The sequence below is a fragment of the Stegastes partitus genome, unplaced genomic scaffold, assembly GCF_000690725.1.
Source record: "Stegastes partitus isolate 25-593 unplaced genomic scaffold, Stegastes_partitus-1.0.2 Scaffold2244, whole genome shotgun sequence".
NCBI classification, from domain to species: Eukaryota; Metazoa; Chordata; class Actinopteri; family Pomacentridae; genus Stegastes; species Stegastes partitus.
The window spans coordinates 12,682-37,662 of NW_007579975.1; the positions used below are offsets into that span (position 1 = coordinate 12,682).

A 24,981-nucleotide genomic window follows, 5' to 3' on the forward strand; every position below is an offset into this window, starting at 1 on the left:
TTTGGAATGAGTTTGATGTGTTTGTACAAAAAACTGAAACAAGCATTCAACACAACATTCCTGGTGGATAATTTGTGACATGAATGCTGATGAGCCTATGCATTATGACCTCACAATAAACAAATCACATCTAAAGAAACCTGAATAAACTGATCTCAGTTACTCTGGATAAGAGCTCAGAAAGCTCCAGAGCTGCAATGACGGTGAGAATCACAACCTTCCTGTATCAGAGAGGATTGTGCGGTTAATCCCTCACACAGGCCCACCTGCAAAAATATCAGCAATCTATGAAACATTATTGTTTTATTCTTTTATTTAGAGTCATTATGTGAGTTGTACAGGAACATTCATGTCTTACTTTTATGCACATTTACACAATAAATACAAATAAGAAATGATCAACACTGCGACTGGTGTAAACTGGTTTTGTCTTTGGCTTACTGGTGACCTTTGACCCTGCAGACGGAGGCGGTTCAGGCGGGGTCAGGGTCCGACTGTGTGGAGGGGGGTTTGATGACGGTGGTGTGACAGATCTGGTAGCAGGTCTGATTCCGTCCCCCATCATCCTCCACTCGGTATGCCGTCAGACACACGTCGAGCCACGGACGTTGGCCTGAGGACAAACAGACGATCCAAAGTTACAAACTTGAGAACAACTTCAAACACGCTGCAGTTTCTGGCAAGCGAAGGGCTAAAACAAGCCAAAAAAAAAAGCACTTAACTCCACAGTGCAGCTTTAAGTGTGAGTTTTCACTTTATCTTGTAAACAAAGGTTTTGCTTGTGAGAAAATTGTGTTAGTGGAACATTTGCACGCAGGGAGATAAGCATCGTCGTTAAAATGGATAATTCACCAAAAGAACCAAACACTGTGCCTTACTGCACAATCCCAATCTTCACATTACAGCATGATTGTTGTAGTTTGCCACAGCAGAGGGGATTTAGAAAATGATTACACACTGATAGTGGAAGGATGCTGTGTGACATGAGTGAAGTAAATGTCAGGCTTTTACCCAAAGTGTACCTCTGCTGAGTCAGACCAGCTGTGATTCCACAGTGGGGACTCCTTTCATCCCTACACGCGGACATTTTCTAAGTTTGTTATTACCAGCCTCACAATGTGCAGCAACAGTTTGCATAAACTGTGTCATTCAGGACGTCTTGATATCTCTCTGCCTACATCCTTGTCTTTCACTTCATTTAGCTCCTTGTCTCTTGATTCTGGTGGCTATAAATGCGACCTCACCATCAGACTGAAAAGATTTGCGACAAAGTTAATTTCTGTATTAAATTTGATCAGACTCAAACACAATTTTTTAAAATCAATCCATCTATTATCTATACACCACTCAATCCTCACTAGAGTCGTGGGGGGGCTGGAGCCGATCCTATGGGACACCCTGGGCAGGTCACCAGTCTATCACAGGGCTACACTTAGAGACAGACAACCAAGCACACTCACATTCACACCTACGGACAATTTAGAATCACCAATTAACCTCAACATGCTTTTGGACTGTGTGGGAGGAAGCCGGAGAACCCAGAGAGAACCCACGCTGCACGGGGAGAACATGCAAACTCCTCACCAGGAAGCGAATGGGTGACCTTCTAGCTGCGAGGCAATGATGCTAACCATCGTGCCACCTTGCAGCCCCAAATGATTAAAATTAATCATATGTAAACGTGTTGTTTTAAAAGCTGATATCTTTTTTTTGTACGTCTTGTTGCACTAAATCTCTATGACAGAGAGAGTGTGAAACTGGCATGACTCATACAGAGACACAACAGCCATGTTAACAGGACCTTCAGCAGGTGGAAATAAACCAGAATACTCAGTTAAAGCTTAGCCTGCCATCTCTGACCCTTTGTGATCTAATTTTGAATGTTTCAGCTATTCCATACTTTAGTCATTCTTTTTCTGTTGCCTCATAACCATTCCTGAAACTGATGAATCCGTCTCACTTTATGTGTTGTGGTGCAGGTAGAGCTCTTTGAAGTGATTTGTTGCAGGTGTTCACTGACATACCCATGCTGCCTCCTGCCGGACAGAGGGACTCCATGGTTTGACAGATGCTGTTCTGAGCCTCTTCACTGGCTGCTGCGTCTTCTGCAGAAACGTTGAAGAACGACTCCTGATGAAACATGCAACCCGAGTTAAGAGAGAACAGTTACCAGTCTACATTTATTATTGACATCTACAACATACATAGCCATCAATATCCAGAGTTTACTGTTATTATTATTATACATTTAGGAAGCTTATTTGATGTCTGCAATGTGTCCATGTTCTTCTAAGTTCCCTGTCCACAAAGGTTCTGGTGGGATCATTTTTCTCAGTTGACTAATTAATTGTTTGTTCTCTTCAAAGTATAAAAATATCGAAAATAGTTGTTAGAACAAAAAACATCCCCAAATAATATTTTACTATTCTACAGGACAAACAGGAGAAAACACACAAGGAATCGTATTTTCTTGAAAAGTGTCTTCAGCAGTTAATCGGTTATCAAAATAGTTGCTGATTAATTCACTAATTACCACTAGACAGAGTCATGAACATGTTTGTTGTGCTTTTTGCTCGTTATGTCCTCCTTCCTTGTTTCATCTGCAGATTAAATTTAGACACCTTTATTGATGGCCAGAGAGAACGACGTCCTGCCACTGTAGTAGATAGACTGACACAGAAAGTAACACCTGATGTGCTGCACTAATGTACAGTGGAGTCCAAACGACTACGACCAACAGTAAAGATATTTCTATTTTGCATTCATTTTGAATTTAACTCAAAACGTTTCATAACAATAACGTGACGATGTTGGGGTTGAGGACGTGACTGTGGAGGAAAGTCAGTGACAGTCAGCTCTCCTTGGTTTCTTTGGTTTTCACGTCAAAGCTTTTCAGTGTGTTTTGGCTCGTTATCCTGCTGCAGTACGAAACCTTCTCTACAAAAATGCAAACCAGAGGGGGGAGCATGTCTCAGGAGAACAGAGCTTCTTGATCAGGGTGGAGCACATTCACTACAGGTGTCCAGAAGCAAAACATTTCCTGACTTGAATGTTTCCAGTCACATGTTTGTATCCCCACCATCATCTACTATGAAATGCTGCTCTGTCTCAGCACACCCCACTTAGATCTTGTTTCCCTCCTGACAAGAGGTTTAGAGAAGCTATTTGTCCTCTGAGACCACGACTACACAGAAGAAAGTTTTGCTGATTAGAGCCTTGTGTTCTTTGTTATGTGAGTTCTGTATCTGTGATGTTGTAATCAGAGACAGAAAGTTTCTTTTCTGTCTCTCAGTGAAGATTGATGTATTGATCGTTTGTGCTCATTATTGGTCTGTCTGATCCTGCTTTGGATTCAACTGATCCAGTCTCCACAATGTGTTTTACAGCTCCATGCACTGCCTTCTCAGAACCCTTCAGTCTAGTCATGATTTAATGCTGAGAAACCTCCTTTTGGCTCAGAATAACAATCAGACTCCTGACACTTAGTTCTGATGCCATGGATCCGACTATCACAGTGCTACTTAGTGAACAATGTTCTGCTGTAAACTTGAGGCACAGTCATATTTCTAACAGGTAAACAACGACTGCAGGTCGATTTAGCTGAACAAGCCTCTGATGAGTGAAATTCAGCTGAGTGTCCTCTGAACACTGCTTCAATGGAGAGGAGATCAAGGAGATCTGAAATTTGTACATTGGAGTTATCATGATCACTGCACTAATCTCCTTCAGTTTATTTGCTGACCTACAAATAGAGTGGAGTCTAATATACATATATATTTTACAAGTAGGAAGTTCTTTTGAAATGTTTTGAAATGCTCAAACTTTCCACGTTTTGATGTGGTCTCAAACTTTTGACCCCAAAACTGTAAAATAGGACCTGTCCAGTTTGTACAAAGTCAGCTGGGGATAGGCTCCAGCCCCCTCATGTCCAAACAGAGGATAAAGCAGTGTATAGATGATGGATGGATGGGTGGATGGAACTGTGAAATAGGTAATAAACTCTGATTATCTCCTTTCTCCATGTGAGCTAATCTCATCCTATCTGGAATGATCAGGACATTATATGTGATTTGAAACTCACAGCGTGTCTCCACAGGAAGACCTCCAGGGTGTCAGTAGCATCCTGCAGCTCCAGCTTCATCAGCAGGACGAACTGCAGCAGCTGAACGCCGAGAGCTGCAGACCAGAAGGCCAGAGACATTAACATATGATTTATTTCAGTGGAAAACTGCAGCTCAAGCAGACCTGAGATCAACCAGAGCATTTCAGAAACTGCAGAGTTAGGAGGAAAGTAAAAGATAAAAAAGATACAACTGAAACAGGACAACACAATAACAACAGCCGACAAACATTACTGTTAGAATAATGTGACCAGTTTCTTGGTGTTTTCAAGGACCAGAACCTATGATGTCAGAAAACTAAAGCTGCACCTAATGACTAGTTTTATTATTGAAAACTGTGAGAATTCCCAAAATGCTCAGTCTCCCTGTACTCCAAGGTAAACTCCTAATATGTCATGTTTTGTACAGTTCAAACAGTGAAAACACAAAAGCTGCAAATTCTCACAGAAGAAAAAAATGCAACCATACTCCCAGACAGCAGCACCCTTTCCTAGCAGGACAGTGGTTCTGCCACATTGCAGAATCTGCTCAACAATGGCTCAAAGAACTGGCCAAACTCCCCAGATTCCAATCTGATCGAGCCTCCATTAAAATGCCCCAGCACATTACCTGATCCACAGAGGTCCCACCCCACAACCCACAGCACCCAAGGGCTCACTGCCAACATCGCAACACCACAGGACACCATCAAGAGTCCTATTTGTATACCCCGATTAATAGAAGCTATTCTGACATCAAAAGAGGGACATACATATATTGAAGACGCAAAAATGGATCTTATTGGCCATATGCGGCAGTACAACAAGCTGAAAACAGTGACAATTTAGTGTGAGCTGTTTCCTGTCTGTTCTCCACCTCCACAGTTTCCGCTGACAGTCCAGTAAATCAAGTCAAACTCTGCCTCACCTTCTGCAACAATCTTCTCATCGATCACCTCGACTCCCTCAGCACTCGGCTCCCTCACTGCAGCCTCAGAGCACCGCTTACACCTGCAACACACACACACACACACACACACACAGAAAAATTATAATGAGAGGAAGTTGCTGCAACTGTCGCAGATTGTGTGTCTGGCATTTGGGGCTCTATGGACATGTGAACAGTAAGACGGTCTTTTACGGAGCACAGCGTTTAAAAGTGTAGCGAAAATAGTGGGTCTGCAGATGTTCCATATAGATGTGAGTTTTGGGTTAGCTGTTTCCTGAAATGATTTCTTACCAAATCTACAGCTGTGAGAAAGGGTCTTTGGATTCTCTGTGTTGCTATAGAATGTTCTGCTACTCAGTCTGCTACAAAAGAAAACTTGACTTTCATAATCAGAGATGCTACACTATGCTACACAATACACAAACCCAACTGCTGAATTATCTGCTTAATATTATTTTCTCGCTGATCTCTAAGTATCAGGGGATATGTTGGCCGATCAGTAACAGTGCAGGACGCATTATTCTGCTAAGAAGTCCACTGCAATCATGAAGTACTATTGTTTTGAAAACCTGGTTGGAAGCAGTGTTTTGGTAGGTGTCAAACCTATATCCACACATACTGTATGTAGCCTTCTATGCAGCAGGGTGATGCACTGCGCATCATGACACATCCCTTTTGTTACCATCATTACAATTTTTGGCAACTTAAAGCCACAGTTACCTTGTTACCGGCTCGTGGTTTGGCCCTCTTTGTACCAGTGTCAGTAGATGCTCACCACTGCTGACCAAAAACACCACACAGCTTTTGCAGTTTCTGAGATGTTCTAATTTTCCGTTGTGTGTTCATAACAATTTGATCCTTGTCATAGATGCTCAGGTCTTTACACCTGCTATTTGACCCACATCCAAGACGTTGACACTACGAGAACTGACTTCATAATCAAGGTATCTGCTTCATCAGAGTGTCATAATGTTTTAGCTCACTGGAATATGTTCAGTTTTACACTGAAAAATGTCCTACTTACTATACAGTGCATTTGGATACCAAACACATTTCTTAACAAAGCAGAACCTGTACTCTAAAACTGTGTGAGGCTTATCACTTACCCGTAGTATCTCTTCCTGCCTCTGAACAGAAAAGGTGCCGACAGGTCAAGCAGAGTCATCTGACCTCCCGATGACCTCACTGGGACGATGTTCTGGTAGCCGGCTGCTAGTTGACACGTTTCCTCCAAAGTCGCACCTGCAAGACACCAAGACCTGTGATGTTCGGATGAAAACTAGATGGTCTGTTTTTGTGGTTTTGATGGCAGGAGAAAGATTCTTCTTCTTCTGTTCTTCTAATCGGTTCACTTTAAATGTGTTCCTGTTTTAAGATTTGTTGAAAGAAAAACATTTTTAAATAATAATGATTTAAAGAGGGCACATCTCCACAGGATATGTTGTTTCAACGCGTCCTTTTCATTACTTATGTATTCAGTCCTGCAATGCATTCTGGCAGCGATGTGACCTATCTTAAGAGGTGAGGTGTGGCTTTGCCTGCTTTCTATTTGCATAAAGGTCAGGTCTTGGCTACTTTCTGCAAATTAAGTGTGTCCAAACACCACTTGACGCCCATAGAAACTACCAAAAACTTGTTTAAACCAACCATTGTTGACCTTAGACAAAGACAGATTCAGTAGCTGCAGGACATACTACTCAGCTTAAATGTTTTCAGAAACACATTTTGGTGAACTGTTTTTGTAATATAGCCAAATGTTTCTTAACAAGCTGCCATGTGACTCTGGTTTGAAATCCAGGAGTAGACATGATGAAGTCAAACATTGATTCAGGTACAGCCAGTGTTTGCACAGTTGTAGGAGGAGCAGCCTGTAATGGTTTCCGTTTGGAGAGCACCTGTCAATCATCTGTTGTGCTACTGCCTTGTCCTATGCCTAAGTGTCCAATTTTGGGAAGCGGCGCAACCCCTCACGTCCAAAAATACCCCTGTGGACACGCTGGTTCAGACTCTTACCCATGAGGAAGATGAGCTCCTTGGTTTTGCCCTCAGCCATGAGCTCTGTGGAAAGATGAACTCTCAGAGCTCGGTCTGGGGTTCCCGGGGAGTTTGTGGCGAGGTTGACCTGTCCAGAGAGCGCCCACGGCGGGGCGCTGAAGGGTTCAGAGTCACTCGATGCCTCAGAGAAGATACCTCTTACCAGGTCATCATCTGGGATTTCCTGCCTGAAATCAGATATTGCAGTTCATTATATTCTACAAATCTTCTAAACCAAACTTCTTCCTTAAAATTCTTTACATCTACTGAAATCAAATCATAGTTCATGTGTAACAACTATTAAATATGGTCTAGCTGATGCTAATGTGTTCTGTGTGCATCAACACCATCCACTGGCATGCCTTTTGCCGGAAAAATGATCTACAGCTGTGGGCAAAAGTTTTGAGAATGACACAAATATTAATTTTCACAAAGTTGCTGCTTCAGTTTTTATAATGACAGTTTGCATGTACTCCCGAATGTTATGAGGAGTGATCAGATCAACTGCAATTAATTGGAACGTCCCTCTTTGCCTTGAAAATGAACTTAACCCCCCCCAAAAACATTTCCACTGCATTTTAGCCCTGCCACAGAAGGACCAGCTAACATCACTGCAGTGATTCTCAAGTTAACACAAGTGTAGGTGTTGATGAGAACAAGGCTGGAGATCAACCTGTCATGATTGAGTTAGAATTACAGACTGGATGCTTTAAAAGGAGGATAGTGCTTGACACCATTGTTTCTCTTCTGTTAACCATGGTTACCTGCAAGGAAACATGTGCAGTCATCATTGCACAAAAAAGGGCTCAACAGGGAAGCTACAGCAGCTAGCAAGATTGCACCTCAGTCAACCATCCATTGGATCATCAAGAACTTCAAGGAGAGAGCTTCAGAGGTTGTGAATTTCTTCACTGGGAAATAAATAAAGGCATAGCTTATCTTATCTTATCTTCAATTGTTGCAAAAAAGGCTCCAGTGCACTCAAGAAAGTCCAGTAAGTGCCAAGACTGTCTCCTAAGGTTGATTCAGCTGTGGGATCGGGCCACCACCAGTGCAGAGCTCCTCAGGAATGGCAGCAGGCAGGTGTGAGTGCATCTGCATGCACAGTGAGGCGAAGACTTTTGGAGGAAGGCCTGGTGTCAAGAAGGGCAGAAAAGAAGCCACTTCTCTCCAGAAAAAACATCAGGGACAGACTGATATTCTGCAAAAAGTACAGGGATTGGACTGCTGAGGACTGGGGTCATTTTCTCTGATGAATCCGCTTTCTGATTGTCTGGGACATTTGGAAAAAAGCTTGTTCGGAGAAGAGAAGGTCAGCGCTCCCACCAGTCCTGTGTCACGCTAACAGTAAAGCATCCTGAGACCATTCATGTGTGGGGTTGCTTCTCAGTCAAGGGAGTGGGCTCATTTACAATTTTGCCTAAAAACACAGCCATGAATAAAGAATGGTACCAGAACATCCTTCCAGAGCAACTTCTCCCAACCATCCAAGAACAGTTTGGTGATGAGCAATGCCTTTTCCAGCATGATGGAGCACCTTGCCATAAACTAAAAGTAAAAACTAAATGGCTCAGGGAACAAAACGTAAAGATTTTGGGTCCATGGCCAGGAAACTCCCCAGATCTCAATCCCATAGAGAACTTGTGATCAATTGTCAAGAGGCGGTTGGACAAACAAAAACCCATAAATTCTGACAAACGCCAAGCATTGATTATGCAAGAATGGGCTGCCAACTGTCAGGATGTGGTCCAGAAGTTGATTGACAGCATGCCAGGGAGAATTGCAGAGGTCTTGAAAAAGAAGGGTCAACACTGCAAATATTGACTTGTTGCATGAACTCAGTGTAATTGTCAATAAAAGCTTTTGATACTTATGAAATGCTTGTAATTATATTTCAGTAGACCATAGAAACATCTGACAAAAACAACTAAAAACCCTGAAGCAGCAGACCCTGTGAAAAGTTAATATTTGTGTCATTCTCAAAACTTTTGGCCACGACTGTAGATAAAGATTGACTGTTACCACCAGGTGTGAATGTGGCCCTGACTCAGCGTGTGTGCCTACATTGATGTACACTTGCTGCAGTAGAGTTTCAGAGCCTGGTAGAGTCTGCGGGGTTCATAGGACCTCAGCTGGGCTCTGACGTGGTGAACTCGACCCAATTCACACTGCTTCAGCTCAGACAGAGTCCCCAGCTGCATGTCGTGACTGCAGCTCCTCTCTGATCACAAAGAAGCACAGAAGAAAAATGCTGACATTCAAAAGACTGGAAAATCACTGTTGAGCTCTGTAGTCAGAGCAATTTTAGAAATCCTAAAGAAAAAATCAAGAAATGGTAAATTAGAACATTTACAACTTTGACTATTATTAAAACACAGTTTTCAAGACCTGTAATGCATTTCAAAGACTAGGTGATATGTGTAATCCTCTGTACTTTAAACGCTTCCACAGGATGCCTGTGTTTCATGTTACACATATGGACTGGTAAACCTTCCATCAGACCTGTTGAGCTGCTGCACTGCTGTGTTTCATACCTGTGCTGCACTGCACTGCTTCACCATCTAAAACACAAAAAAAGAAACCATGAAGAGAGACTGACATTAGCCAGCAGATAAATCAACAAGCAAGAGGTAAGACAGGCTTAAAATAAGCAAGCGGCTGCTTGATCATAGTCATGTTTAGAATGAATGACTTAAGTCTGTAAATGGCAATAGGCTGGAGAAACTGATGTTGATAAAGAAAAGAATATCCGTTCTCTTTGTGCAATGAAACTGTGCCGTAAATATTTTGTTCAACATGGCATCTGTTACACAACAGAAATCAGGCCTGCAGGTCTGGTCTCAAAGATTTTGAAGAGTTCTTTTCAAGCTGTTTGTCTGTCTGTGTGGAAACCTTCAGGCCACATTTAAAGTTTGGACTTTTATTGCATCCTCAGCGAAGCGTGGGCTTTTAGAAGATCCAGCTAATGGAGGCAGTTCCCTGCAGCTTCCATCCAGCCATCCATACATCCATATACCCGTCCACTCATCAGTGAAAAAAATCAGTCGGGAAATACATTTTTTTGATTTCATCAAAGTATGGTGGATAGTCACAGGTCGTACCATTCTCTTTTGTATTTTTGTCACAAAATGAAAATACTGAATGCAAAATTTCTTATTCAGTAGACACTGAGGTTTTTTAGAAAACCTCACAGCCTTGTGAAGCAGTACGCATGCACAGCAGTGCTTTGAGCTAAAGTCTATCAGCATGCTAACATGTTCAGTTTTAGTTTGGTATGCCAGCTTTTGCGAGTAAGTACTAATTACAAGCATGTGGTCCAACCAGTTAAAACTTTTAAGTGATGATGGCACTGGATAAAAAAAACAAGCAATCACATCAGTTACAATTCAAATGTCTATACCTTTTTTCCTTTAAGTCTGTAACTGCTGCAAACTGTCTGGACCAAACTGGTAGACAGACAGAAGCATCTCTAAAGCACAGTCCAGAATCGCCACAAAAACAGAAGTTTAATTGTCAGATCTGGGCTGCAGCAGAAGCAGCATGTAGTGACCATTAGAGGAACTGCAGCTACCGACCGGGCAGGACACCAGAAAGTGTGACCTGCAGGTCTGTTTCATACCCGCCGTCTCTGGTGGAGTGCTCCAGACCTCCAACAGCGCTGAGTCATCCAGGTCAGACAGTTCATCATCCTCTGAGAAGGCCTCCATGACTCTACACACAAACACACACAAAGAAAATGACTTCTGGTTATGAGACTTAGGACCCCGACACATTTGGGCAATGGTAATCACAAAAAAAAAGAAATAACAAAGACAAACAAACAAATACATAAATAAGTTTAAAACATGTGAATCTCTGTTCCCTTCAAATCCTATTGAGAATCTAAAATCAGAAAATGAGATTCATCATTTTGTAATTAATTTATGACTCCAACACATAAAAATAAGCAACTGCTTGTTTTTTGTGCTTTTGATTTTACGTCCAACTCAAAAAGAGGAAATGAGAAAATGTGCAATGGATCAGATTTAATTTTGATACGTAATCTGTCTGATTTGTGTGGCAATGCAGTTACTAAATTCTATGTGTTTACTTGATAAACTAGCAGTGAGTACATTGAGGCCTGGAGTTAGACTGGAACATGTGAGAGGTTGGCTGCAAATATTGTTGCATTTAATAGATATATATAAATACTTTATTAATCCCCAAGAGGAAATTTGGTTGTTACAGCACAAAGATAAAGTTACCACTACCATAAATACCGATAAATAAGCAAAAGTAAACAATAAGAAAATATCAAATGCAAAATGTACAATAAGCGTAATATGTCAAGTAGAAAAGTCCCCTGTGGAGTGTAGTGGAAATAATAATGTGCAACAAAACAAGAGTACAACAGAAGTGTGCAATTTCAATGACGGCACCGGGTGTTACAATGCAGAGAGGGCTGAGAGCTCTCTGCCAACCAGGGGTGATTAGTTGAACAGGGTTAGTGCTTGTGGCAGGAAAGACTTTCTGTATCTGTCCTTGTGGCAGCAGAGCTGGACCAGCCTGTTGGAGAAGCTGCTCTGCTGTCTGTCCAGCAGGGGGTGAAGCAGGTGTCGGGGTTATCAAGGATGGACAACAGCTTATTTAAAGTCCTCCTTTCCACCACAGCTTCAAGACAGTCTGGTTTGCAGCCAATCACAGAGTCGGCTTTCCTGATCAGTTTGTCCAGTCTGTTCTTATCACTGGCTCTGATGCTGCTCCTCCAGTAGACCACTGCAGGGTACAGGGTGCTGGCCACAGCAGACTGGTAGAAGACCTCCAACATCTTGCTGCATACGTTGAAGGATCTCAGCTTCCTCAGAAAATAGAGTCTGCTCATCCCTTTCTTGTACACATAGTCAGTGTTGGTCCTCCAGTTCAGTCTGCTGTCGAGGCAGACACCCAGGTACTTATACTCCTCCACCATGGCAACATCCTCACCCAGGATGTGTAGTGGCTGTGTAGCTGTCCTCTTCTTCTGGAAGTCAGTCACCATCTCCCTGGTGTTGGCCACATTGAGATGCAGATGATTCCTACCAGACCACTCTACAAAATCACCCACCAGAGTCCTGTACTCCTCCTCCTGTCCATCCCTTATACACCCTACAGCTACTGAGTCATCAGAGAACTTCTGCAAGTGGCATGACCCGGAGTTGTACTGAAAGTCAGAGGTGTATAAGGTGAACAGAAAAGGAGACAGCATAATGCCCTGTGGAGCTCCTGTACCACTAACTACAACATCAGACAGCACACTGGCCAGACGGACAAACTACGGCCTGTCTGTCAGCTAATCAGTGATCCAGGAGACGGTGGGCGTGTCTACACTCATCACCTGCAGCTTCTCTCTCAGCAGAAATGGCTGGATGGTGTTGAATGCACTAGAGCAGTCAAAGAATGTGATTCTCACAGTGCACCCGACACCACCCAAATGAGAGAGAGCACACTGCAGCAGGTAGATGATGGCATCATCCACACCAAGATGGGGCTGGTAGGCGATGGCGATGAAGCAGCAAAACTGAAAACTCCCTGTAAAAATGCACTTGATAGACAAGAAAAACATAGTGATTCTTCAGAGATAGCTGGATTAATCTTGAACACAATTGCTTTGTTTCCAACAACTACAATGTAAAAACTGGTAATTTGTGCAGCAGCCTGGCTATTTGCTTCAAAGAAAACATTGTGGTTAATAAGGGAACATTAGACCACAATGACACCTCAGAAGATGTGAATAATTAATGAAGTGACTGCTGCTGTGGCATTAGTGTGAATAGCGCCCGGTCCCTGAATCTTGCTGCTACGTGATGCAACAGCTGTTTGTGTTGTAAAGTGAGAGAAAAAAAAAAAAAGGCGACAGTCTACAACCAGCGCACAACTTTGTCTGAAAGCAGATTTCGAGGGTTGGATAATGCTGTAATATTAAAGGAGATGGAGCTAAGGGACAACGGTGTTACAAGAGGATTTAAGGCAAATTTTGAAATGTGCCACAGTATACATACAAAAGTAACATTTGTGGTAAGTATGACAAAACTATCTCATAACCAGGTTCAGGAATGAGGGTGTGCATCAGAATCTTCTATTTTAAGATCCTGATGCAAAAACGGATACGTATAGACTACAGCTGATATAGTTTATATCACTTCTACTGATGACCAAGCTGACATTTAATACACTGAATCAGGTTAGGCCATCACGACACATTATCAACACACAAAGACCCTTTTTTTTTTTTTTTTTTTTTTTTTTTACTTAAACAAAGAAAAAAAGGTGAATTAATAAATATATAACAAAATAACTATATAAAATAAAATATAACAAATATTCCAATTTCAGATTCTTAATTGAGTTTGAAAAGAACAAATGGTACAGAGATGTTAAATCTATTTTAAATAATTTATTTCATTTTTTTCTGGAGGCAGGTGGTGTTTACACAAGTTTGAGAAACACCTGATCTGAAGACATAAATTGTCTGTCTTGATCTTTGATGAACTGATCACCTCTATAAGACTGTTTAGTTTAGGGGGCTCTATATATATATATATATATACACACAATGTGACTTTTAAAAATAGCAGTTGTGCCCAAAAAGTGCCTTCAAGTGACTAAAATGGTGAACTGCATTTACGAATGAAATACTGTGAGAGCACTACAGTGAGTAGTCTTTATCTAAACTATGACAACTTTTTATTTAAGTATTTATTTTTAAATATTCCCCAATGGTGCACACTGGCCTGATCTGAATAAATGGTTGCCAATATAGGAGTGTGACTACACACACCTTGTCTACACTCTGGTTACTTTTGTCGTTTCCTGGTCCTATAATGCAGGACAACCAGAACCAGAGCTTAGTGTGCAGTAATGAAGGTTTCCCATGACTTTGTGTATTTGTCCCTTATCACTTGCCGTACCTCTTCAGCTCTTGTACGTCAGGGCAGTTTTCTGGGAGAACGCGGATCCCTCTGCCAAATGAGGTTCCTCCATGCAGGTAAAAAGCCAGGTGATCCCCTTCCACTGATTGGCTGCTGGAGAGGCCCGGGACTCTACTGGATCCTGGGATTACTCGCAGGTTGTAGATCCTCAAGAAGGCCCCGGGCTGATGGACAAATGGGACAAAAACAAAAAATGCTGAGTCAAGGTTCCTTTTAAGTGTATTATGACATCAGTGTTTTGACAAAATTACCAAGTACAATGCATAATGGATGTCCTATATACCGAGATATCAAGCTGAGTAGGACAAAGCCTCTAATTCACCCACTCACACTGCTGCCATGCAAGTAGCCATCTGGACCAATTGAAGGTCCGGTGTACGTTCAGTGACACTGACATGTGCAACATTAATCACATGTTCAAAATGCTGGAGTGAGTGCCCTCCTTCCTGAGCAGGCGTTATCCCAGCAATGAGACAACAGATGCATTTAGTGTTCAGCCTTGAATGTCTCCAATGAAGGAGCTGTTGCCAAGGTAACGGAAAAAATCCTTTCAGCGGTGTGTTTTTGTTGTTGTTGTTTTTTTAAACAACACTTCAATATACATACTGTACATTCAGAACTAATCTTTAACAATAATTCAGAAGAATTTTTTTTCACGTTTATACTCTTGCACACAGCCGACTGTAACTTCTCAGAGTAACACCTACAGAAGCCAAATTTATTGGCCCAGCAGACAGAAACCTGCTTGTGGTTATTGCAGCACAGATGTGCAGCAGAATTCATTCTGATTCTGGACAAAAAAAACATTTTCAGATCATCTATCAGCTTGTGGAAGTTGTAGCACGTCTTTCTTTTTCACCAGCTGTGGTCACACCAACTGAAGGTCAATGTTCTTCTGAGATCTTCTGGCTTCTCAAGTTGAAGCCTTGAAAACTACTTGTATATTTATAGCTGCCAGGTCAAGATAGCTGAGGTAACTGCAATAGATATCTTTACCAGTCCCAACTCATCATTCTGCTTTAGTTCTACTTGTACACAAAGTAACTGCGTCAGTGGCCTGAGGAACATTTTTCATTTGAAGAGCTGTTGTCATCCAGTATCAAAGCAAATGTTGTTCTGCACGAGGTGTGTAACCCAGGTGCTGCATCATTATGTTACTGGGACAGTAAGCTCATAAAAGCAGGTCAGTTCAGCATTCTGTCTGTATTTATTTATAGTAAGAGTAAGCCATTTGCAGTGCAGCGATGTGCAGAGCGAAACTTTGTGCATACTCTGACTACAGTAACCGCCCTCTGTAGATCCAATGTGAAGGGAAAATAAAGAACCTGAGCTGATTCCTGTAAACATTCACGCCACCTTGTGTCTGCCCCAACACAGCAACTCCATGATGAGGACAAATTGAAAGAAAACAACACTGCCTGCTTTCAATTGCATCGACTTATGTGGGGAAAAAACAAACAAAAAAACAACAACATTCTAACACACCCCAGATGCTGAGGTAGGCATTTTTGACAGTTTGACACCAGAGAATTGTAAAAGATAAATAGTTTGAGGTGAACATCAGAATGAATTAGACAGGGTGTAGTATAATGCTGTTTCACTAACAACATCTGGTATGTATTTCAGGGTTAAAAATGATTTAGTAATATATTGTTGGATTTAGAGACACATGTAAATCTGAGGTCAGAAGTAATCCAGCAGAGGACCAGACATCCTGAGTTTTAGTCTTTTATATGAGCCCAACTCTAAAATGCTGGATCTTAAATTTCCCATGGTGCAACTGGATGGCAGTGTTCATTAAGCCCTGTCTATCAAACTCCAAACCTCCAGTTTGGAGTGCAGGTTTTCTTTTATTAATTTGCAGTCTCCAAACCCACAATGACAACATCAGGGATATTTTCTCCCTCAGAGCCACAGAAGACATACAATACAACAGACTTTATTTAGAATTGTTATCAAAAGCTGAGGAGAACTGACCAGTGCTGGTAAACAAAGTTTAAACCTGTGACTGTTTAATGCCACTTGGGGGCAGCAGAATAAGCCGTAAAACAACATCTGGATATGTGAGTGGGGTATGCCTGCAGAGCCGGAGGCTGCACTCTCAGGACCACACTTTTAGGACCCGTGGTGTGCCAAAGGAAGTAACAGCATTTTTTCTTGCCATGATGGAAGAAAGTTACAACGTGAGTACTGATCGTGAATCATTTGACCTCATAAACATTTCTGATGTCTTCATTTGCACAACAAAGCTGTTGTTAACTTGCTAAACTGAGAAAAACTATGTTTGAATTAATCATTAAACACAGCAAATGGCCATCTAATGAAAGCTGCTGTAAAACCAACTCTTTGCTTGTTTGCTGATTTGTTTAATTGAGTCATGGTGTGATTTTGGCAGCTCAGCTCAGAGATGGTGATAATTAACTACAGACAGCATATTAATACTTCATCAGATGATAGCAGCCTGTTGAAGTCACTGTCTCTCACAACAACAGGCAGCAACAACCATCAGTGTGAATGTATGCTCAATACTCACTGTTTTACAGTTTTAATGATGTTAATAATGTTGCAGGTATTTGAACTGGTCCCAGATCAAATCAGAGGTGTATTGATGTTGCATTCCTCTTAGAGCTGCTGGTTTTCTGTCATAGTTTACTAAAGAGCTTTATAGACCCCGGTCATCAGTTATTCCACCTATAACGAGTCCAAGTGTCTGCTGTAAAAAAACGTTAAACAATGAAAGTACATTTTCCGCCACAGTACATGTGCTCATTGTTAGTATTTTCATTATGACGCTGTTTTGTAATGGTGACACATTTAGTATGTCCTTGGTCCAGTTCTAGGATTGGGTATAATTTAGGTTTACTTATGTTTGTACAATGATCTAATAAAGGTTGAATTTGATGAACTGGCTCCTCCTTCAACAATTTCCCTGAGGTACCCTACCAAAGGGATCAAGAAAGTTCTATCTGTCTATCTACCTATCTATCTATCTACCTATCTATCTATCTCTGTGTTTTGAAGGTGCACGTAACAGCTCAACAACAGAGGTCCTTCCCCATATTGAACACATGCACCAGATGATGCCAAAATTGTCACTGTCCATTTTGTTGCTCAACTTTGTAAAATTGTGGGAAAAAAAAAAATATATATATATATATATATATTTTGCCACAGCAAAAAAGTGAAATATATATGTATATATATATATATATATATATATATGCTATATCTACTCATGCAGTCTCTGATCGCAGTCTCTGCCATGACATATACATCATTGGAGATTCTACTGGTGGAGACTATTGATCCTGAAGACTGGTAGAGATTGTTGATTTTGAAGATCAGTAGAGATGGTGACTGGCATTGCAAACCTTGTATACAGGAACAAAGACTGATAAAGTGTTTTTTTTTTTTGTTTTTTTTTTTAACAAATACTGAAACAGTTGTGAGATGTTAAATGTAACAGTTTACTATGTTCCTGTCATTATTCGATGTGTAGGGAACCCCTGAGTGGCCATAGAGGAAAAAAATAAAGTGTGGCCATTCACTTTGGAGCTATTGATGCTGGAAGCTCGAATCTTTGAACATCTTCCAACTTTACTGAACTCTGGAAGTGACATTGGTGAAAAAAAACTATAATGCGTGGGAACAAGATAAGTCGTTACCTTAAGTTAATAATGAGCGAATGAGATAATTTAACTCATGGCCACGCGTTATCTCGTGGCCACGCATTTTTTTTTTCCCTCTAGAGCAGGGGCGTCAAACTCTGGCCCGCGGGCCAAATTTGGCCCGCTTTGTAATTATATTTGGCCCGCGAGACAATACCAAATGACTACTGGAGCTGCCCCCGGTATTATACTGTACAGCGCATTCACCGCTAATACTACAAATCCCATAATGCCCTGTTGTTGTTTTGGCTTGTCAATCAGGACAGGACCCAGAAACTCCCTCTCCTCTGTGACAGTAGGCATAGTGACTTCACACTACAACTGTCACTGTGCCATTGATGTGTTTTTTTATTTATAATTTGATTTTGCATGTCTCCACTATTAAGTTATATATAATGTATGGGAATAAGCGTTGCTTGTTCCATATTCAATGTTAAAGCAAAATTTGTTTCGGTCCATATTAAAAGGTTCATTTGTTCAATGTTGGCCCGCGACTTTGTTCAGGTTTTAAATTTTGGCCCACTGTGTTTTTGAGATTGACACCCCTGCTCTAGAGCCACTGAGGGGTTCTGTAGATATGTGTAAAAAGTAATGTGAAAAATGAAACCTTTTCAGTATCGAGTCCTTTCTCTCCTGATACCTCTGGTTTGGTCTCCACCAACTCATGATAAAAATAGCCGCTAGACAGTCCAGTTTTGTCACCAGTTTATCTGGCTGTGTACAGGGAGTGTCAGGTTTCTTTTACAGCTTGTGTGCAGAAAACAGCAGCTTGTTGTTGCTGGAAATACGGTCTGAAGCAAACAGTAAATGCAGCAGAATCCAAACTGTAAGCTATAAGAGGCTAAAAAGCTCCAGCACAGAGCTGTAGAGTTTGAGAGAATTCTCTGTGGGTTCACATCTACAAGCAACACCTTCTATATTACCTTATATTGACTTTTATAATAAAACATACTGTTTAAAGCAGCTACAATGCATGTCTGATATTTTGCTCCTTCCTGTGTGTAAGTGGTCACACAGTTAAAATCAAACAAATCTTTATCAAACACCTCTTGAATCAAGTCCTTTCTGACGCAGGTGGTCATATTTTTCTTCTCAGTTGCTGTCAACCCCTACAGGTTTCATCAATCAGCAGATGGCGATGTTGCACCAAACTTACAGTCAATGTGGTGATTCGGAGGCTGTTCAAAGGACTTGGTTTGGAGGGTTTGTCACAAAAAAACATTTTTTTTTTTTTTTTTCCCACTCTCCGTCACGACGAGCCTGCAGTCGACAAAAATCTGTCCTCACTCTCATCACCAACGAATGCTTCAGTGATCAAGTGTCAGAGGGATTCACTCCACTTAGAAATTCACTGAAGCCTTGGCACTGCTCCCACATGACAGGGTTTACGATACACATATACAGTATATAACCTTTAATTGCATTATAGCTGAGAAGCAGAAGAATGACTCAGAAAGTGAATCCTCTATAAGCTGTGGCTTTTTTAAAACCCATTTTCTCCGTATACTAAGGGAAGTTTGAGCCAGTGTCAGGGTGGATTAGCAGCTGATCTCCTGAGGCCTCCTCTTCTCTGAAGATTCACGAGAGGAACTGAGAGCTGAACTGGGAGGACTGGAGAGCTGCCCCCTCCCCCTGGAAGTGCTTTATTATCCACAATTCTTTCCACATAACTGGATGTTACTGTGAAACTGACGAGCAGGAGATGCTTTGCAGTTTATGTGAGTTCAAAGAAGAAAAAAAAAATTGAATCAACTTGGTTTTACTTCCGCTGTCATAATCTGTCAAGAGGAAATTTCAAGAGATAGAGAAAAATGATTTTGATCCAGCAAAAGATTATGAGGCACTGAAAGGTTCAGTTGAGGGAAGGAACTCCAACGTCACTGATGACTGGCACTATTTCATTCCTGCTTGTTGCTCAGCCCAAGATGGCTAAAAGAAATTCAGTAAAAATTGACTCTTCGTTTCTGTTTATAATGTGTTTCTGCTGGAAGAAGATCGTCCTTGGGTGAAATGTGACAGTGCAGGTTGTTTGTGCTAACTCTCAAACGGATTCAGTTTACTTCATGAAAAGCGGCTTCTTGTGGTTATGTGAACGACCTCGCTGTGACGCAGAGGAGAAGGTAGTGGCAGCTTGATAGAGCCTCACAAAGCCTCTTTGGGTGTGTGGAGAAAAAAAAGTGAAGGGAAGGAGGGGTGCAGTGGCTCTTGCTGGCCAGAGTGGAAGACAGTATCAATGTAATTTGACCTAACTCTTCAAGTGCTGGTGAACCCATTATTACGTGTTATAGACACCACATAGCATTTGGCTTTCTACCTCAGTTACCCTGGCATGTCTATGTGTCATCACTTCAGCTTAAAATGTCCACATTTCAGAGTAAATACTAAACACAACTGCTTCACAGCAAATTAATGGCACAAGAACTAATGTAAAATAGCACATTTGTTCACTGTGAATTGTGTAAAGGCAACTAAAAATATGCGTTTATGGAAACAGAGAACTCAGTGCTGGGAATAAAGCAGCATGCAATCTACAAACCCACAGGTGTATTTATGAATATTTTACACTCGTTTCTACACTGCCTGGCAGCTTTTCTCTTGTAAATGTCGTCTTTTTTTTATTTTGCTGAAAGTAAATCAAGCAGCAACTAAACCATCATCAACCTTTGGAGGTAGAAATGAACTCTGCACAGAGGACAGACTGGCAGTTGCTGATTCTAAGGACAGATAAATGAGAGCAACAGGTTGTACATCTATCTAAGTTCGCTTTTTTTTTTCAGTAACTTTGATTGAACAAGTACTGAGGTAACATCCACACAAGCTACATTTTTCAAGTAGTTCTGAAGTCACAAGAACAGCAACATTGAAATAAAGCTACAGATTACTATGTTTACTGTATATCTGTAGGGGCGGAGGCACTTCTGGATGACCATGGCCTCACGTACCAATCCCTATTGCTCTACACCAAATAGCAGCTTGCTAACAGCTCACAAATAGCCAGATATCTGCCTGCAGCAAATGAATACATCTCAAAGCAAAAATAAATAAGTCATTTCTAATGTAGAAAACTTTTTTTAATTTTTTTGCCATGTTAGCTTAGCTTGATACGTTTTTCTGAAAGTAGCTTCAGTGTAGTGATGCTTAATTTAATGTGGAATAATTGGTAGCTTATCTCACTACACTTTCCAAGTAGTTTGCCTAACAACGTGAATACAACACCTTACAATCAGTGGTAATTACCCTGTACTCGTTAACAATGGTTCAACTTAAAAAGTCTCTTTGGCATCGCAAATTGCCGGTCACGTGTTCTCCTGTCTACAGTTAATACTGGTTTCTTCATTGTCCAGGTAAACTTTCCAGAGCCTGAACAAAGCTGTCGAGGCTCTGGTTGTATATTTTCATAATTCCAGAAGACCTGTAATAAATCTCTGGAAGAAGAAAGGAGTCATTGGAAACTCAAGACTACCGTGATATACATGGTCTACACAAGTATATGTAAACATTTGTTCATGACTGTATGTAGTGAAGAATTAGAAGTGTGTAAGCTTATTAAGAAAAACAAAAAAGTTAAATTCCTTGTATGTGTTTATATTCTAGGCCAATAAAACTGGTTCTGATAAAACACAAAGTTGTAGCTATGACAGTAAGACAACACTTTAAAAATGGATGTTGCTATGAAGTAGCTACAACATCTAAACTGTGGCGGCTTCAAACACATCTTCGACCCAAGTTTAATGTCACCAATTCACTGTCTGACCAGTAGTGAAAAAGCGCCACAGTCTTCCCTTCTGTTCCTGAGTTATGTAATAATGGACAGAAAAGTATTTCTGCAAACAACATGATCTCACACTGAAGGTAACTTTTCACCTGTTGGATAGATCAAGTGAATGCATTCCTGCAATGTCACGTTCATAAGAATGGGATGGAAATTTCAAACACATAATGCCTGCAGTCATGATGGTTGGCACTGCAGAAGTATAAAAATTCACATCCGTCCCCAAACCCATAGATGTGTATAATAAAGGCTCGATGTCTAAAGGCGGCATTTCGAATGGGATCACCCTTCTGCCATCTTGATATAGGGAACCCGTGGTACATGAAGGAAGGCGAGTGATCTGCACAAACGTAAATACTCATCTCACTGAAATCTTGACGGATTTACAAACAGTTTGGCTTCTTACAAACATTATTACATGGCCACAATTCAAATTACAAAAACACAAATAAAATGCAAAATAATTAAAATACAAATTGTTGCTGGCTGTGAGAGTGTAACATAATCATCCATACGTGCAGTGTTATAACTACACCTCTGACGTTTATAACAAACCAAACCGTTTGAAAATTGGTAGAAAATTGAACAAGTTATGGCTGTTTAAAAAGTTCATGCACCATACAGCACAGTGTTATGGGTGAGCGAGCGCACCGTACCAAGATGGCCGCCAGTGTGGCCGTGCGATTCTATTGGCCGGCAGCGCAGACGAGACATCTAGACTTTATTATATATATATCTATGCCCAAACCTATCACTAAAAGAAGAACAAATGAAGCAAAAATCACTCCAGAATTATTATAAGGTGAATCCTTTCAGCTAGCCATGAATGATCTGTCATTATTTGAAAACATACCTGCCTTTTTCTTAAAGTCAGTTCAATCTCATTAAAACACTTCAATCAGCTCATTTGAAATATCTTAACCTACGCAGAAGTCATATGATTAATAGTCCTTTGATGAAGTAAAAATTCATTCACGTGAAGTTACACTCACTGCATCATGGCCAAAAGTAGCATTCTCTGCTTACTTTAATTAGATATTTTCATTTTAGTTTCATTTTCTCTTCATCTCCAGTAGAACTCTCTAAGAACACAGGAAAACCTGCTGTTTAAATACGGATTATTATTAAGATCATATATATCCCACTGAGGCAGGAAGCAAACAATGAGACCAAACAGGCAGTATTTTTGTTTGCAGGATCCCAGACTCTGCCTGGGTTTTATTTTCTCTCCGGAGACCTGGATGTTTAGCAGAATGAGACAGAAGAAAACAAACCTAAGTACTCGGGAGTCTGGCTGTGTTTTCTCAGTGCTACATGAGAGTTTAAAAGAATTTACTACAGTTTGTGTTTGGAAACAGGTGTAGAGAGAACGGAGAGTGACAAACGCTGGGAGAGTGGGAGAAAACACCAGAGGACAGACAGCAGGGCAAATAACGGCAGTGCCATGTGCCGTCGGCTCTGATTTAGCCCAGTCGAGCTTCCCGTCTGTGTGCACATGTTAAATCCTCTGTAGCAGCCCTCAGAGCCCAGGTATGATTATAATGAGTAGACATGTGGCTGAGAGAAGCAACACTAGGTTCAGACCACAACATGACTCATCTGATCACAACCAAGGTCACAGTGCAGACGAAGGTGCAGGAGTTTACTGCAGGCAGTCTGTAGATAAAACTTTAAACTACTGTTCTTATGACACCTATAATATCAAGTGACAAATGTGTATTTTTATTTTCATTCTTCTTTAGTTGATCTTTGTATCATTTTTGTGTGAACTCTGAAGGAAGACTAAACACAACCTCATGGCTTCTCCGTTATGGGGGCATGATACCAGTAAAAATAAGGATTCTTAGTTGTCCCTGTACAGACAACTAACTATGACAGTTACTGGGAGGCCTAATGTATCGCTGTTTTTTAATATGGCAAGTGTTGCCGAATTAATCTGACAAGGTCGAAGGCTGTCTTGTTAAAGTAGAAGGCCAGCTACTGTTCTTTCACAATACAAGCGACTCAAATAACTGAGACTTGCAGTCTGTAAAGGCCTACACAGATCCTTGGAATCAACCCGACCAGCACCTTTAGAATGATCTGGAACAGCGTCTATGGGCCAGGCCTCTTCAGCCATCATCAGTTTTTTAACAGATGCTCTTTGGGCTGAATGAGAGCAAATCTCCACAGCACAGTTCAACATCTGGTGGAATGAGTGCAAACACACAAGTGGAGGTTTCTATGAGTAGCCTGGGTCTAAATCTCAGAATCATTGCCCACATCGTTGTTTTTTAAATGATTCAAATGGGTCTAGTGTTTTGTGTTGGGGTCCAATCACAACCAATTCAACAAGATAGAGAAAAACTAGTCTGACTCACTAAAAGTAGACTTTCTCTATGAGTCTGCCATTTCACACGACTTTCTTCTACAATTCCACCGTCTGCATGTAACTATTTTCAAAATCCCTTTCACTGCAGAAAATGACAACACCTGAGCAGCAACCAACAAACTGAAAATGTAAAGTTTTGCCAAAGATTCAGACTGTGCAATATGGCACATACACAATACGGAAAACAACGACAACCAACTCCAGGCAGCAACTTTCCACACTGAAAATTCTGGGTTTTTGCCGAGGATTTGGATCATGCAGTAAGGCAGCCCTGTTAGCTTTTTTTTGTTTGTTTTTTTGATGGCTTTTCCACGTTAATCACAATGTGTTCCTTACACTAGAGTACCAAAAATAGTACTAAATGTCTAGTTAGAGCCATAATCTTGTAGCTTACTCTTTAATCAGACATTTAGTGAAACTAAAATTACCAGTATTAGAGCACAATTCATTAAAAAAATACCTCCAGCTGCTTGTGTTTAAAAAAACATTTCACATTTGACAAACTTGCTTTCTCATTTCTAATTCGAGTTGTGAAGAAAAACAACAACACATTTCTAAAGGCATTATGAAGCCATGGTATTTAAACTCATTTACAGCATAAAACACTAATCTTTTGAATATGTCTAGGATTTTTTTTAGGCGTCACTGAATTTATGAGCCTAATTAAAAGTATACCTTAACAAAAGCATTTGGATACTGTGTCTGAGAAGGACTATAACCCTACACATTTATTAAAACAATCAATGTTACCTGTCATACTTTGCAAATTAATTTGACTGGAATGCTACAGATGTATTCTAGAAGCTTACAAACTATTTCACAGCATAGGGTTTGTAGTCAACCCTGGTCCTTCTGTGAAAGGTTAAGAAAATTTAAAGACTTCATTAGATGAAGACTGCTTGAGAATATTTCCTTCTTAAAGGAAATAAAAGCCCAGGAGGAAAGAGAAAATTACCTCCGTGGTCCATCAGTACTACAACAGTTGGCATAGCAACCAACAGTAGGAGAAACAGCAGCATCATTAAAGCTTTGTGACCAGCTTTTTCAGCTCTTTGACCAATCAGATCAGTCAGCTGAGACCACACTTAGTATAATGGACATATTATCATCATCAGCATGCACACAGGGGGCTTTCAGGGGC

General features: G+C 40.9%; 1 protein-coding gene across 1 annotated transcript in view; it reads right to left on the minus strand.

Annotated features, from left to right (window-relative positions):
* Window positions 1-295: 295 nt before the first annotated feature.
* pot1 (protection of telomeres 1 homolog) overlaps window positions 296-24,981 on the minus strand; it is a 56,215-nt gene continuing 31,529 nt past the window's right edge. The window contains exons 5-14 of the mRNA XM_008304511.1: window positions 14,009-14,193; window positions 10,702-10,793; window positions 9,617-9,643; window positions 9,147-9,303; window positions 7,062-7,270; window positions 6,155-6,290; window positions 5,028-5,110; window positions 4,082-4,176; window positions 2,025-2,130; window positions 296-613 (exon numbers count right to left, since the gene is read on the minus strand). Of these exons, the coding sequence (XP_008302733.1) occupies window positions 474-613; window positions 2,025-2,130; window positions 4,082-4,176; window positions 5,028-5,110; window positions 6,155-6,290; window positions 7,062-7,270; window positions 9,147-9,303; window positions 9,617-9,643; window positions 10,702-10,793; window positions 14,009-14,193 (1,230 nt within the window). The 3' untranslated portion in view covers window positions 296-473. The remainder of the gene's footprint in view (window positions 614-2,024; window positions 2,131-4,081; window positions 4,177-5,027; window positions 5,111-6,154; window positions 6,291-7,061; window positions 7,271-9,146; window positions 9,304-9,616; window positions 9,644-10,701; window positions 10,794-14,008; window positions 14,194-24,981) is intronic.